The sequence below is a fragment of the Scheffersomyces coipomensis genome, assembly GCF_036884675.1.
Source record: "Scheffersomyces coipomensis strain NRRL Y-17651 chromosome Unknown DFJ63scaffold_2, whole genome shotgun sequence".
NCBI classification, from domain to species: domain Eukaryota; kingdom Fungi; phylum Ascomycota; class Pichiomycetes; order Serinales; family Debaryomycetaceae; genus Scheffersomyces; species Scheffersomyces coipomensis.
Window position 1 is genome coordinate 651,734 of NW_027042893.1, and position 13,295 is coordinate 665,028.

Here is a 13,295-nt window from a genome sequence, read left to right on the forward strand (position 1 = left end):
AACTATAAGTCCCGAAACAATGATAATCGTTTGCTATCAGGGATGGGATTTTTCTTAATAGTTTGGTAATTATGCGTCTGTTTTAGGCAACCTTTATGTTATGGCTAATCCTTTAGAACAAGAAGAAGAAGGTGAAAGGAAGAGCAAAAGCATCTTATTGCTACGTGGTGAATATTTTAACCTCAGTAAACATCATTTATTTTTCTTTTTCAGGCTCACTTCTACTTCTAACTATGAAATCATAATATAAACATGATTCAATTATAATGCTTCTATTATCAATATTGACGAATTTCATTCAAAGTGGTTACTATCCATTTCTGGGAGAAAGTTCAACGCGACCACAAAATTGAACGAGATCCTAAACGGGAATGAAAAGCGAACGTCCCACGAAACTAAAAAAGAAATTTTTAGACAAGAAGGTAAAAAAAAGAAAAAGGTCGTGCGGAATTACACAATTTGCAGCAATTTCAAATCAAGAAGAAGCTTATATACATATTAGTTAGTAGTGGCTACTAACTTTTATTACACTACTGTGTGATCTACATTGTAAACTTATTTTCCATATACTTTATATTTTTTTAAATATATATACTGTTATAGGAAAAATATAACCACCCACCCAAAATAAAATAAACTAACAAAAAAGGAAAAGAAACGAATTTAGAAGAGATTTAGCCATGAAATAAATGAAGTGAAATAAATAATAATGAAGTGTAGTATTAAGAAATAGTGTGTCGCTTAGACACTGTAGCGTAGCGTTAAATATATGCAGAATGTGTAATCGATTGTAGTATGCAAATTAACAAGGTATAACAAATAACCTCTTCACCAACTATATGGATTAAATACTGGTTGAGAAGGTAATGCAAATGGTAATTGTTGAATACGATGTTGTTGTGATGGAAGTTGGATTGGTAATTGATTTGGTTGTTGTTGGCCTTGAATGTGAGGGAATTGTTGGTATGATTGAGGAACAACTGGATATTGTTGTTGTTGTTGCTGTTGTAAGATTGGATAATGATGTAAGGCTGGCATTGGTGGAGCTTTATAATGATGTTTAAAGCTATAAGTGTAAAGTTGATGATGTAAAGGTAACTTTCTCCTTTTAACATCAGAATAAGGTGTTAAAGGAGTTAATGGTGAATAACAACTAGTTGATAATGGAGAAACTGAACTAGTGATTGGTAATGGTAATTGAGTGATTGATGAAGTACCTTTTTTAGTAGCAGGAGTAGTCATACTAGTTACACTTAATGGGGATGAGTTATTGAAATTATGAATAAGTGGAGTTAAAAGTAATGATGAAGATGAACATGATTGTTCAAGATTCTTAATAGACATAATTGGAGCTGGTGTCCTTGGTTTAATGATTGGAGTACTAATTGTTGTAGTTGAAGTTGAAGTTAATTCAACTAATGCTTTGAATTTATTCAAGATTGAATTAGTTAATTTGAAAATACCATTTCTAATTAATACATTCCAGAATTTGAAATCTTGAGATAAATGAATAAAGCTAAGATTATAATTTAATGAACATAAGAAATAACTTTCAATGGAATTAATCAATTTTAAATCAATTTTAATAAGTTTCTTTTGATGATGATGATTTGAACCATTTTGTTTAGAACCCATGGAATTATTAATAATGATTAACCAAGTCTTTAAAGTATAACTTTGATCATCAAATGATTTATTGGATAAGATTAAACTAACAATGATTAAATTAATAATCAATGAATAATCAGTAGATTCTTCAACTACAATATTGGAAACATTATCTTCATCTTGATTTGATATTATAGTGGATGATTTATGGTTGATGACATCGTTGTAGTTGTAATATTTGTACAAGTAATATAAACTTATAATCAAGTTGCTATAAGTTAACTGACTATTTTCAATCAATTTCTTAAGGAAGTTACCATACTTTTTATTGAATTCATGGAATTTATGAATCGATTCCAATTTGGAATTCTTAGCCGATATTATAATCCAAGCGAATTTGATATAATTATTAACATAAAATTGTTGATTTGTAGATTCGATGGAAGTCATTATGCGAATTATTATTATCTATTATGTATGCTAGGAAATGATTGAAAAATTATAAGTAAGGTAGAAAGGAAGGAATGTCTGAGCGTATTAGATGCTGAATGAAAAGTAATAGAAACAAAAAGGTAATAAGCTGATGATAAACAGTTTACACTATAAATCAAACCTTTTAATATAATCCATTTAAACCAGTGAGAAAGTGAAATGATTATATATGATTATTCATATTCAAGTAACTTAAATTATCAATGGTTGTGAAAACGAATTTATGTACAGCTCTAAAAAAAAAAAAAATAAGAATGAATTTAAAAAAATATTTTTATTTTAGCAATATTTTATTTTTTAACTTCAGAATTATTATTTTTTATTTTTCTTTCTATTCTTCCTTTGTGTGCTGCTGTGCATAATGTGTAAAATTGGACAACATGTAAAATTTAGAATTTTACCAAACTGAAAAAAAAATTAAAAATTGAAAAAAAAAAAATAAATTGATCTGTTCCACTCACACAAAAAATGGCTTACGCCGAAAAAAAGAAATTTAAAAAGTCAAATTTTACAGGTTACGCCTGACGAGTCCCAAATTCCTATTTTGATGAAATGTTAATCATTCTTGCATATAAAAAATATAATAAGCTGACAAAACCAGAAAAAGACAATATGGTGATTTTTTTATTTTATTTATTATTTTTAAATTTTAAAACTACGATGAATCTTGGTGGGTCACTAGTTAATTAGTTAGTATCAGCAGGATTAGTATCAGTATAGTAGTAAAAGTATAAGGTACCCAGTAAAAGTATAAGCATAAGTAGTAGAAATTGGTTTGGATTATGCATGTATGTAGTTGCTCCATTCTAATCGAGGTTTATTTCAGTGTAATTTCAAAAGCAGCTTGCCGAGGAACTGATGGTTGGTTTTCTTATACCTTCTTCTACACACTTTACGTCTGATCTACTATAGTCTATTTGTAGTTTCTTTTGCTGCTCTTCTCAACTTATTAGTAGTAATAAATTTATTGTGTGTAAGTAGGTATTTTTTATTATTATTATTATTATTTTCTTACGATTTTTCATTTTATTGTTGTAAATTACTGAATCATGTTATATGGTTTAACAATCATCATCATCACTAATAATAATAATAATAATAGGTAAATAATAAAAAAAGGTTCAATATTAATCAAATTTCTATGTACTATGGTTGATGTAAATGAAAAAATTTAATATGAAATAAATCATGAACTAAAACAGGCAACAAAAGGGAATAACAAATTGTACCGATAGAAGTATTAGAATATATAGAGAGAAAGAGGGCATAAAGTAACGATTGGCGATATTTTGTCTATAATGTTTCCGTTTGTTACAAATTATTCACCTCAAATAAATAAGCTTATTTTAAAATTTAACCTTTTTTTTAACACAGAAAAAAAGAATTGCAATTATTATTAGAAAAATAACGATGATTATTATTATACATACATTCATTATAACAGTAATTTCAACTTCAACTTGAATTTTGTTGATTCCAATTGTGTAAGTATAACTCCACCATTCAAATAAGAAAGTTTCAACTCATCATATTACATGGAGTACAGGATTAATGCATTGCAATCAGCAGTAGAAGCGATATAACAAGCAGCAGCAGTACCACTGACCTATATCTTTAACATTACCATTAACGTAACGCAGCCGCAGCAATAATAACATTCAAGACATTTTTAATGATGATTACGGTGATTAAGAAAATGAAAATGATGGGATGATCCCAATATAGTAATTTAATGATGATGATGAATAGTAAAATAAAAAAAAATATCGTCTTATTATTACTATATAGGCTGCTAAGAAAATAAATATCATATAGCATATCGCAAGCGCTGAAGGAATCAACAATTCTCATTATTCCGCTCTCTATGATTCTTCTTTTACATCTCTCTCTAACTCATCTTAAATTTACAGTTTTTTCTTAACTTTAATATTTATTTCTTTTTTTCTTTTTTTCTATTTAATTTGCTCTAGGTGTTTATAAAAATTATATAATGTTTAGTATGCATGAAAATATGTATGTATGATATGTACAAATTGTACTGATTATTAAATTAATTATGTACAATATTACATTTTATTTTTTATTCACAAGGGGAAAAAACCTATAAATTGTAAATTACAAAATTACAATTTAAAATAAATTTTTAAAAAATAAATATATCAAAAAAATAAGTACACACACATAAATCATAGTCATTATACAGTAATGAAATCTCACAAGGAGCGGGATTTACAATAAATTGTTTTTTTACACCCCAATTTTCCTGTTTTATGGGGTGTCGCTGTCTATAGAGAAGCCTATCCTAACCACTTCACAACAGACTGTTAACACAGGCACACACACACACAGAAAATATCACACAATTCAATTTTGATTTTTTATTTTTAGTTAAATATCCACCAAACCTGTAAAATAATGCTAGTTACCATACCGCTGTTTTATGCAAATTACAGGTTAATGAATGATTTTCTGTTATGTTCTTCTTTCCATATTTTACATTTACGCTTTGACTAGCCTTAACTAGAAATCAACAGGTACGGATCATGTAGTAACCTGTAAAATTTCTTTCTTTCTCTTTACTCACTAAATAAATCAGGCATCTCCCTAACAACTCTCCAACCTTCCCGCTTTTTTCATCCACTAAAATTTAATTTTTCTGACGGTTAGTGGACTTTAAGCCCAATTAGGAAATAGTATTGTACAGCACATTAAGTAGAATATTGTACATCATCTTAACAATGACATCTTAAATTAGTTTCTATTACGAATTTTTAATTAATGACTGTCTGAATTTTCCTTACTTGCCTTTCCTCATGTCACTTCTATTTACAGTAAGAACTAAATTGATCCGTTGTTGGGTATGTTGTAGTAGTAGTTTAAGGTTCTAGAGGGAAAAAAAAAAGTGCTTTATTCTGTTGTTTCATTTACTGGAAAAGAAAAAAAAATCAGAATTCCCCACCATACCACCGTTCCGTAGAATGGCACAGCTTAGGTTTTATGTTAAGCTTTTGGAACCTACTTTACCCGATTCAAGTAAAACAAAGCGGAGTTTATTTTTAGTACTGTAAACTATGATGTATGTTTACATGCTACATATATGTTCGGCTTGATTTCATACAATAATAACCATAATACAATATAGCACTGGTGAAGAAACAAACAAATAAATAAATATATAAACAAATAAATAAATAAATAAATAAATAAATAAGCAAGTAGCAAAATAACTGCTTAGATGGGATTCCTAAACAATGATAGTAAAAAGCAAGGAAGTTTTATGTTTTTACTAATAACCCACTAAAACGTAGCGACAAAAAAAAAGACATGGTGGCAATTGCAGTAGCATATCAGAAAAATAATAAGAGGTTAGGGACATTAGATTGTGTGCCAGTGCCACCCCCCCCCACAAAACTTCGTACTTTTTTTATTCTATGAATGACATAACATATATGTGTGTTACGATGGTCAGTTGTAAAAACAGAGCTATTGACTACGGATTACAAATTATTAATAATTCGACCATTCGGCAATCATTATGATTGATTAGAACAGATGAGTACAGGATAACATGGATGAGTGAAAGAGATGAGTTAAGTAATCATTCTCAAATAGGTAAAAATAAATTTTGGGTCGTTAGTTTTTCTTGATTGTCAGTAAAATTACTAGTGACAAAATAGTGAGAAAATCGGTAAATTAAAGTCTAGGCGTTAAGTCATTGATCACTAAAATATTTTTGTTAACCTTTTGAAACAAGAAAACAAAACATAAAAAAAAAGAAAGAAAAATAAATTACTGTACACACAATACATTAGGGGGACAATACAAGAGTAAAGCCTAATTAATGACCACTCACTCTGTAATCTGCAAAAGCCTAAAAAATTGTTGTCAGAAAAAAAAAAAATAATAATCAGCACAATCAAAGGCAAAGAAGCCAAACGTACAAAACCATCATCATCATCAGTTTCTGCAGAGTGCATAAAAATCAAAATGTGTAGAGAAACTTAAAGAGAGACTGTGTGTAAGAGAAGAAGAAAAAAGGCTGATTGTTTTTTACAGGTTAAGAAAAAAAAATAATTGAATAAAAAAAACACTGAATATAATATGTAAAAGTGGTAGCAGCAGCGGCAGCAGGAGCGGAAAACTGTATCATGACAAAAATAAATATAACAATATAAAAAAACGTTAGGAAAAATAAGTGTTAGATTCTTTCTTTTAAAAAAATAAAAAATAAAAAATAAAAGGCATAATTGGTATAAACCGCACGACCCCTTTCTTTCCTTAGTTTTAAAGCAGTGTTTAAATCTGAGTGTTTCATGTGTAGTTCAAATGTTTTATGTGTAACTGTACTGTAACTCTCTGTGTATATCAAAATTTCAACTTATTTTTATTTTTATTACCGTGAATTTTCTCATCTGTTAAACCAGATATTTACCTATTGTCTTCTACAAATAATAATATGTTGGAAATAATAATGATCATAATAATAATAATACTTGTAACGACGATAGAAGATTAGTTTACTACTAAATTTGGATTCAGAATTAAGCGGCGGAAAGAGATACGGATATAATATATGAATTCAGTTTTCCCTTTACAACCCTCTATTAGTACATTACAAATGTTCTCTATTTTAAACTTTTATAGTTAGTATGTCACAGAATGATAAGTCTAAATCTTAAATTTTAATTATTTTTATTCATTAGTTACGGTTGAGCAATTGTTAGGATAGAAAGGGAGAGAATTTCATAGAATGCTTGGTGTGTAGTAAAAACTTTATGGCCTAACCTCATCTTTTTTTGATTTTGTTTGATTTTTTGGTTATTTTCTTAAATAGGTAGGTGGCTTGCAAATAATTGATTTTTTATTGGCTTTGCAATATTATAAGGATTCAACCGATTTGATATTACTTTAAGGAGGCTATAATTTGATCTACTTCTACGACTCAATTGTAATGAAACACTCTACAATTCTTATTCTGAAACAAAAGAGTTAGTCTAGAATAAATCCTACCCATATAGAAAAATCCTTTATAGGACGATGATAATTGTCTAAAGATCGTTAAACTGAATTACAATAACATACCATAATATTGTCTTACTTTTATTATTTAAGTAGAAAAGCTAACTATGGTATGTAATAGCTTCTCTATTATAAAAATTCCTTTTATTGTTCGTTATGCAAAACCTTAAAACCTTAAAAGAGTTACTATATTAAATTGAATTGAAACATTTTCACTACCATGTATATTTTACAGTTTGGGATGGGTATAGCCCCCAACTTGTAAAATTGGTGTTTTTCGTATATAGAAAGGGGGTGAGTGAGAGATGGGTGGATGAATGACGATGAGAAATTTTGAGGGATGGAATTTATTTTCCACACTTTACAGTTTACAAACAGTTTTGCATTTTATTTTTTGATTCATTCATTTCTATTGCTTTCCAGGCTTTTTTTTTACAGTTTACATTTAAAAATATTTTTTAACGTTCTTTCTTTGTCAATTTTTTTTTGTTTTTATTTTTTTTTTTTTGTTTCATTAATTACGGTTTTATTTTTTTACTCTAAATTTTTGGTTTCATTCATTTTTTGAATTTTACTTGGTTAAGGTTTTCTTTTTAGTTACTCTTATAGTAGCAATAGTACTAAATTTTTTTGCAGTTTTATTTCAAGTAACGAAAGTCTTTTCTTAAATCCCCTTTTTTTAACTAAAAATCGTTCTACTAACCCTCTTCGTTACCCTATGATTCGATTCGATTCGAGAATTGAACCTGTCTTTTATGAATATGCAATTGCGTTTTGGTTTACCCTTGCAACATAAATAAATAAATCATTACAATTCTGGTATATGATACGGGTTGGTTAACTATTTCAAGGCTTATTCTCTGATGAGTATATGTTATGCAATATCTCCCCATTATGGACTGCATTTCATAATTAACAACTATGCACTATAATTGGTATACTAAATATAAATAAATAACTATATTAGTGGAGAGCCTTTCGTTTCTCGCTTTACCCTTTAACGCGTAAAATTGCTATTATTAATTGAGAAATGAAGATTGTTCACAATGTAAGTACTTACTCATGCTAAGGTTACGGTACCGATCGATTTCACTTCTGCACATCCACCAAGTTGAATAGAAAGCGGTCAGGTTCCAGTCCAACTCGTACGTATTTCTATTTATTTTCTAATTATTTAAACTTTCTTCGTATTGACATTTATTAACCCAGTAATTTAATCATTCATTCATTCATGATTCAATTTAGAATTAAATTGCCTAAAACTAAATTTGTTAATCAAATGGTTATTATTTTGCATGTTTCGGTATCTTACCCTCCTAAGCATTTCAGGTTCTAACAGTCAATCAATCAATCAATTTAATCAAATCATCTGCCCCAATATTTTATCATACTAACTATTGTTTTATAATATTATTTTTAAACAATCATAAGGATTATTTTTCTCTTCTTTTAGACAGTTTTATTTTTTTTTTTGCTTCAATTATTTATTTATTTTTATTTATTTTTGGTTTGGGCAAAAGTGCAGTTTACAACACAACAGAAAAGTCGTTAAAAAGTTAAAGTGTAAATCTGAAAAGGCCCACTTTAGCATAAATGTGAATGAATTAGCGTATTTGAATTGAGCTACAATACCATTTCAGTCAATACCACTTCTTATAAAGATAATCATGGTGATGTTCGATATACTCCGCCATTTAGATGATATTCAACTAAGTTATTCACATTCTGTTATCATTTGATTCTGTGTATTTGTTTCAATCTTCGCAGGTAACATGAAACTCTAATTCGGCTATATTATTCCGCAGTGCACAGATCTTCCCGTAGATTAACAAAAATTATATAATCTGGTACCACTAATATATAGTGAGATTTTATTATATTTACGAATTAAAAACTTAAATAACACTAACAACAGGATCGTCATATTACTACCAATGGCTGCTGCTTCCTTTACTGTCTGTAATCGCCCGTCTCTCCGGATGCTTGCTATCTGTCTCGCTTCTTTACGTTTCTCCCTTACTTACGTTCTTATATGTAATTGCTAGATTTACAAATATAAAATGCAACAAAGAAGCTCTTAAACATGAAACGAATAACCTGAAGTACATGAATTTGGGCTATTTAGTATCAAAAATGGTAAATCTAATATCCTATGACTTAATTCAACCTACATAAAAATTTGTTCGGTTGCGGTAGAAATTTTATGTGTCTTAATTTTATATAGTGTCTCAGTAATTAGGAACTATATTTTGCTGCTACTACTGCTTTGATTTAAGATTTTGGTATATTGTTGTTTTCAATTTATTATTTTAAGCTTAAGCGTTTGTTATTATATTATTATTTTATTAATTATTATTATTATTATTATTAATTTTATTATTTCTCAATTAATTTAAAAGTCTAATTAATATTTTCGTTTCAAAGCTTATACTTTGACATTATTCTTATTGTTAACACAATTCAAATTTTCAATTAAATTGAAACCAATCAATTTGGGGGTGTAAGCAAACTCATACTTGTTAATTTTATTTTAGTTTAAATTAATTCTTAAAGTGTCAATTGTTGTATAGCTTGAAAAAATAAAATAAAGTGTAAATTAGTATCCATTTTTACAGTTTTTACCTTTGAATTATTTTTTTACATTTTTTACTGCATGGGCCATCTTTTACATTTTTTTTACAGTTTACAAAGCCTAGTGAGAGCAAATTTTATTGAATCTAATTTAAATAATTTATGTATTCATTTCATATAAAATAAATTGCTTTGTTATGTTCTGGGTTGGAAGGGTAGTGGTGCCTATAAAGTTAATATAACCTAATTAAGAAAAAAATAATGAACACTATGGACTTAAGTTGGGCCAAAATGGTTTGTAATTTTTTTAGCTTTAACTATTAATGCATATTTCCTCGGAAAGACTTTTTTAAGATCGAGATTTTTATAAATCTACGGGTAGATATAGATCATCATTTTAACTAAATGTAGTTGTATTTTGTATTTTGTATTTTGTAGTTGCAGTTTCTTTTCCTAGCTTGTCAAATAGTTACAATTTTTAAGTTAAGCGTGGTTGTACATTGGCTGTGTAACCAAGTAAAAGGTTAACTTACGGAATTTACATTACCCTTGAATATGTTATAAACTCTAATCCAAGCCCTAACAGTTATAAAACCTTGACCGTTATACTTAGCAAAAGTTGATAATTTTAATCAATAGCACAAATCCAACCAGGCGTACATACATGCTATTAGCTTATAAGATTATGTATCCCAAAGACTGAAACCTGTAATTCACTTAAAACTACACCATTTGTGCATAGTCTAGTACATCACAAGAAATGTGTTATCCCTTACTCTTTTACTATGTTAATCAACACCCCATATTTGTTATAACTAAAGGGTAAAATAAATTATTTTTAATGCTGATTTTTATTTTTATTTAAAATTATTTTTGTCTCCTTAAATTAGTAAAATAAATATAAAAAAAATAATACTGAGCCATTACATTCTTTGCCTCTAGAAGTTGAATTTATTATTTTTGAAAATCATCAACTGTTTACCCGTGTTTTGACCTAGTGCTACAAGTTGCTTCACGGTAACTCATATTTTTTTAGCCTTTTGTAACAATACTAATAATAATATATTTATGTCCCTTTTCCAATAGAATGCAACTTTTTTCTTAATCTAGAACGTTCCAAGTCGTATGTTTTTTATGATATTTTCTCTTTTATTCATAGCAACATTTGTCATAAGTTTTTACGTCAAAGCCTGAATGCTTGAATGGATTTGTAACTGTTATTAATATTATTTTGATTATTATTATGATTGTGTCGAAAATCATATATGTCCGGTTATTTTCTTTGTTTGAGGGCGCTTTTATCAGTAGGTCCTCTCTTTGTTTCTAATGCACTGCCTTGGATTCGAAACTGTAAGTTACAACTGCATGACTCTAGTTTGTGATAACTGTTTTACTGTTTTGTCATTACATTACATTATATTATTTAACTACATTAATTGAATTAATTAGTTTATTACACCCCTAGCGGGTATTCATGGTTATCTCGGCATTTCAAACTTTCATTTATTTTTTTCGCAGTCGCAATGGCAGAGACAGATGAGACGCACCAATTTTAAATTTATTAAACGCCATTAAAACCTTAACAACACAACATGATTTAATCCACAAAAAAGAGTCAAGACAAAAAAGATTCAAGATACAAAGAAGGTTAAAAAAATAATGACAATGATTCTGCCCAGGATCGAACTGGGGACGTTCTGCGTGTTAAGCAGATGCCATAACCAACTAGACCACAGAACCTATCACGTGGAAAGCGTCATGTACTTTTTGTCAGGTGATAAAGGAGTCACGATATAATTTTCACGTGATCCAAATTCTGTTTCGGAGTTTTTCGGTGATTATGAAATTTCAAATTTTCTTACTGCCGTCCCGTTAAGCTGTCTGTGCTTGCTTTCCCTTTGTTTACTATTTGCAAGTCATGCTCTTCTCTGTGCCTCTTTTAAATTCAAATTTCAAAAATCTCAATATCAAGCAATTCAAAGCATCACCATACATTGACGAATGTTTCAATTAGTAATAATTACATCTACTCTTTCCTCTTCTTCTCTTTTACCATCATCGCCATCATCGTCATCATCGTGGTAGTTCTTGTATAGATAGTCCCTATATATATCTATTGATCTACAAATCTTCCATCTTTCGCTTGACTCTTTACTACGTCATCGCATGGTTGCTACAAGTCCATTTCATCATTCATTCACTTAAACTCGTCCCAAACTTATTCGGAACCATTTACTCTACATTATACCGTTATCCACAAACATAATTGCTCATAAACAATGGCTGAACCTAAAAAACCACTCATCCGTTTTAAATTGATTCATTATTATCTTGTACCGATAATATGTTTAATTGTATGGTGGGGAATGTTGATTGCTATGTTATCAGCATGGTCGATTCAAGGTCATCCTATATATTACTTTATGTCAGGTTATCAAAACCCAGTTTATATATCTGATATTGGAGCTACGAATTTGCAACCATTATTCATCTCATGTACAGGGTTTCAAGCCATATTTTTTGTGGGAACTTTAATCCTTATTTATTTCTTAAGAAGATATCATAAATTACAACCTTATATTAAACCAATTCAACATAAATTAGATATTGCTAGTATAGTATGTTCTGTATTAGGTCAATTGGGTATATTATTTGTTAGTATTTTTAATACTCATATCTTCCCTGATGTTCATATATCAATGGTTGCAGTATTTATTGCATTTATCTTCTTTTCATGTTTATTTAATTTCTTTACTTCATTTATATTTGGTAATAATCCTGATTTATTATCCCCATATCATAAACATGATGTCATCTTTGGTGATAGAAAATGGGATAACCTTTATATGTTATCATTCTGGTTAAAGGCAACTTGGTTAGCCGCTGCTTTTGCCTTTGCTGTGTGTTTTGGGGTATTCATGGAATCTGGTAATCAAAGTTTAAGTGCAGCATTTGAATGGACCATTTCTTTCTGGTATGGTTTATTATTAATTATGTGGAGTCTTGATCTCTTACCAGCTGCTATGAAACATTATAGAATAAGTCATCCTGAAATATATGGTCCAAATAGTGAAAAAGGTGTCGATGAAGATAAAAATGAAATTAATAGTGGTTTGTCAACTGTTTGATCCAATTTTGATTGTAATTTATTTATTTACCGTGAATAAATTTATTAGTTATTTATTTATTTATTTATTTATTTATTATTTACTTATTTCTAGCTTAGATCTTTTTTTTTAATTTGATTGACATAATATAACCTATTATAGATTTATTAGATGTTGCTTTGTTGTAAGGGTGTTTCATGGGGTTTGGTTTGTAATTATGTGTTATACTACTAATGAGGCAAGCTTGCCGAAACATTAGTAAACATCACTATACTAAGCTGCGCTAAAAGGACTGTGCATCGTATCTGATAACCCATTAGTAAGTTATTTTCCTTACTTCGCAATAGTGGCTCGTTCTTCAACCAATCATTATTGACTTACCGTATATATCTATACTAATATTGATCTTATAGATTAAATTGTTCTATCGTGCCGATCCTCCGTGTACGGCAAGAGAGATGCGAACGGATCCATTTTCCCGATTAGTAAACGGAATTG

The 13,295-nt window shown here is 28.9% G+C and overlaps 2 protein-coding genes and 1 non-coding gene across 3 annotated transcripts; 1 reads left to right on the forward strand and 2 right to left on the reverse strand. All coding sequences in view use genetic code 12, as the record gives it.

Moving 5' to 3' along the window:
• Window positions 1-828: 828 nt before the first annotated feature.
• Window positions 829-2,058, reverse strand: DFJ63DRAFT_333753 (uncharacterized protein; the record flags this gene model as incomplete). The annotated part of the gene is made up of 1 exon (XM_064907902.1): window positions 829-2,058. The coding sequence occupies one exon, from the start codon at window positions 2,056-2,058 to the stop codon at window positions 829-831; it is 1,230 nt and encodes a 409-aa protein (XP_064763465.1).
• Window positions 2,059-11,356: 9,298 nt separating this feature from the next.
• DFJ63DRAFT_t57 lies at window positions 11,357-11,430 on the reverse strand. The gene has a single exon. It is a non-coding gene; the product is annotated as a tRNA-Val (tRNA).
• Window positions 11,431-11,969: 539 nt separating this feature from the next.
• On the forward strand, window positions 11,970-12,818 carry DFJ63DRAFT_333754 (uncharacterized protein; the record flags this gene model as incomplete). Its single annotated transcript, XM_064907903.1, has 1 exon — window positions 11,970-12,818. The coding sequence occupies one exon, from the start codon at window positions 11,970-11,972 to the stop codon at window positions 12,816-12,818; it is 849 nt and encodes a 282-aa protein (XP_064763466.1).
• Window positions 12,819-13,295: the final 477 nt, after the last annotated feature.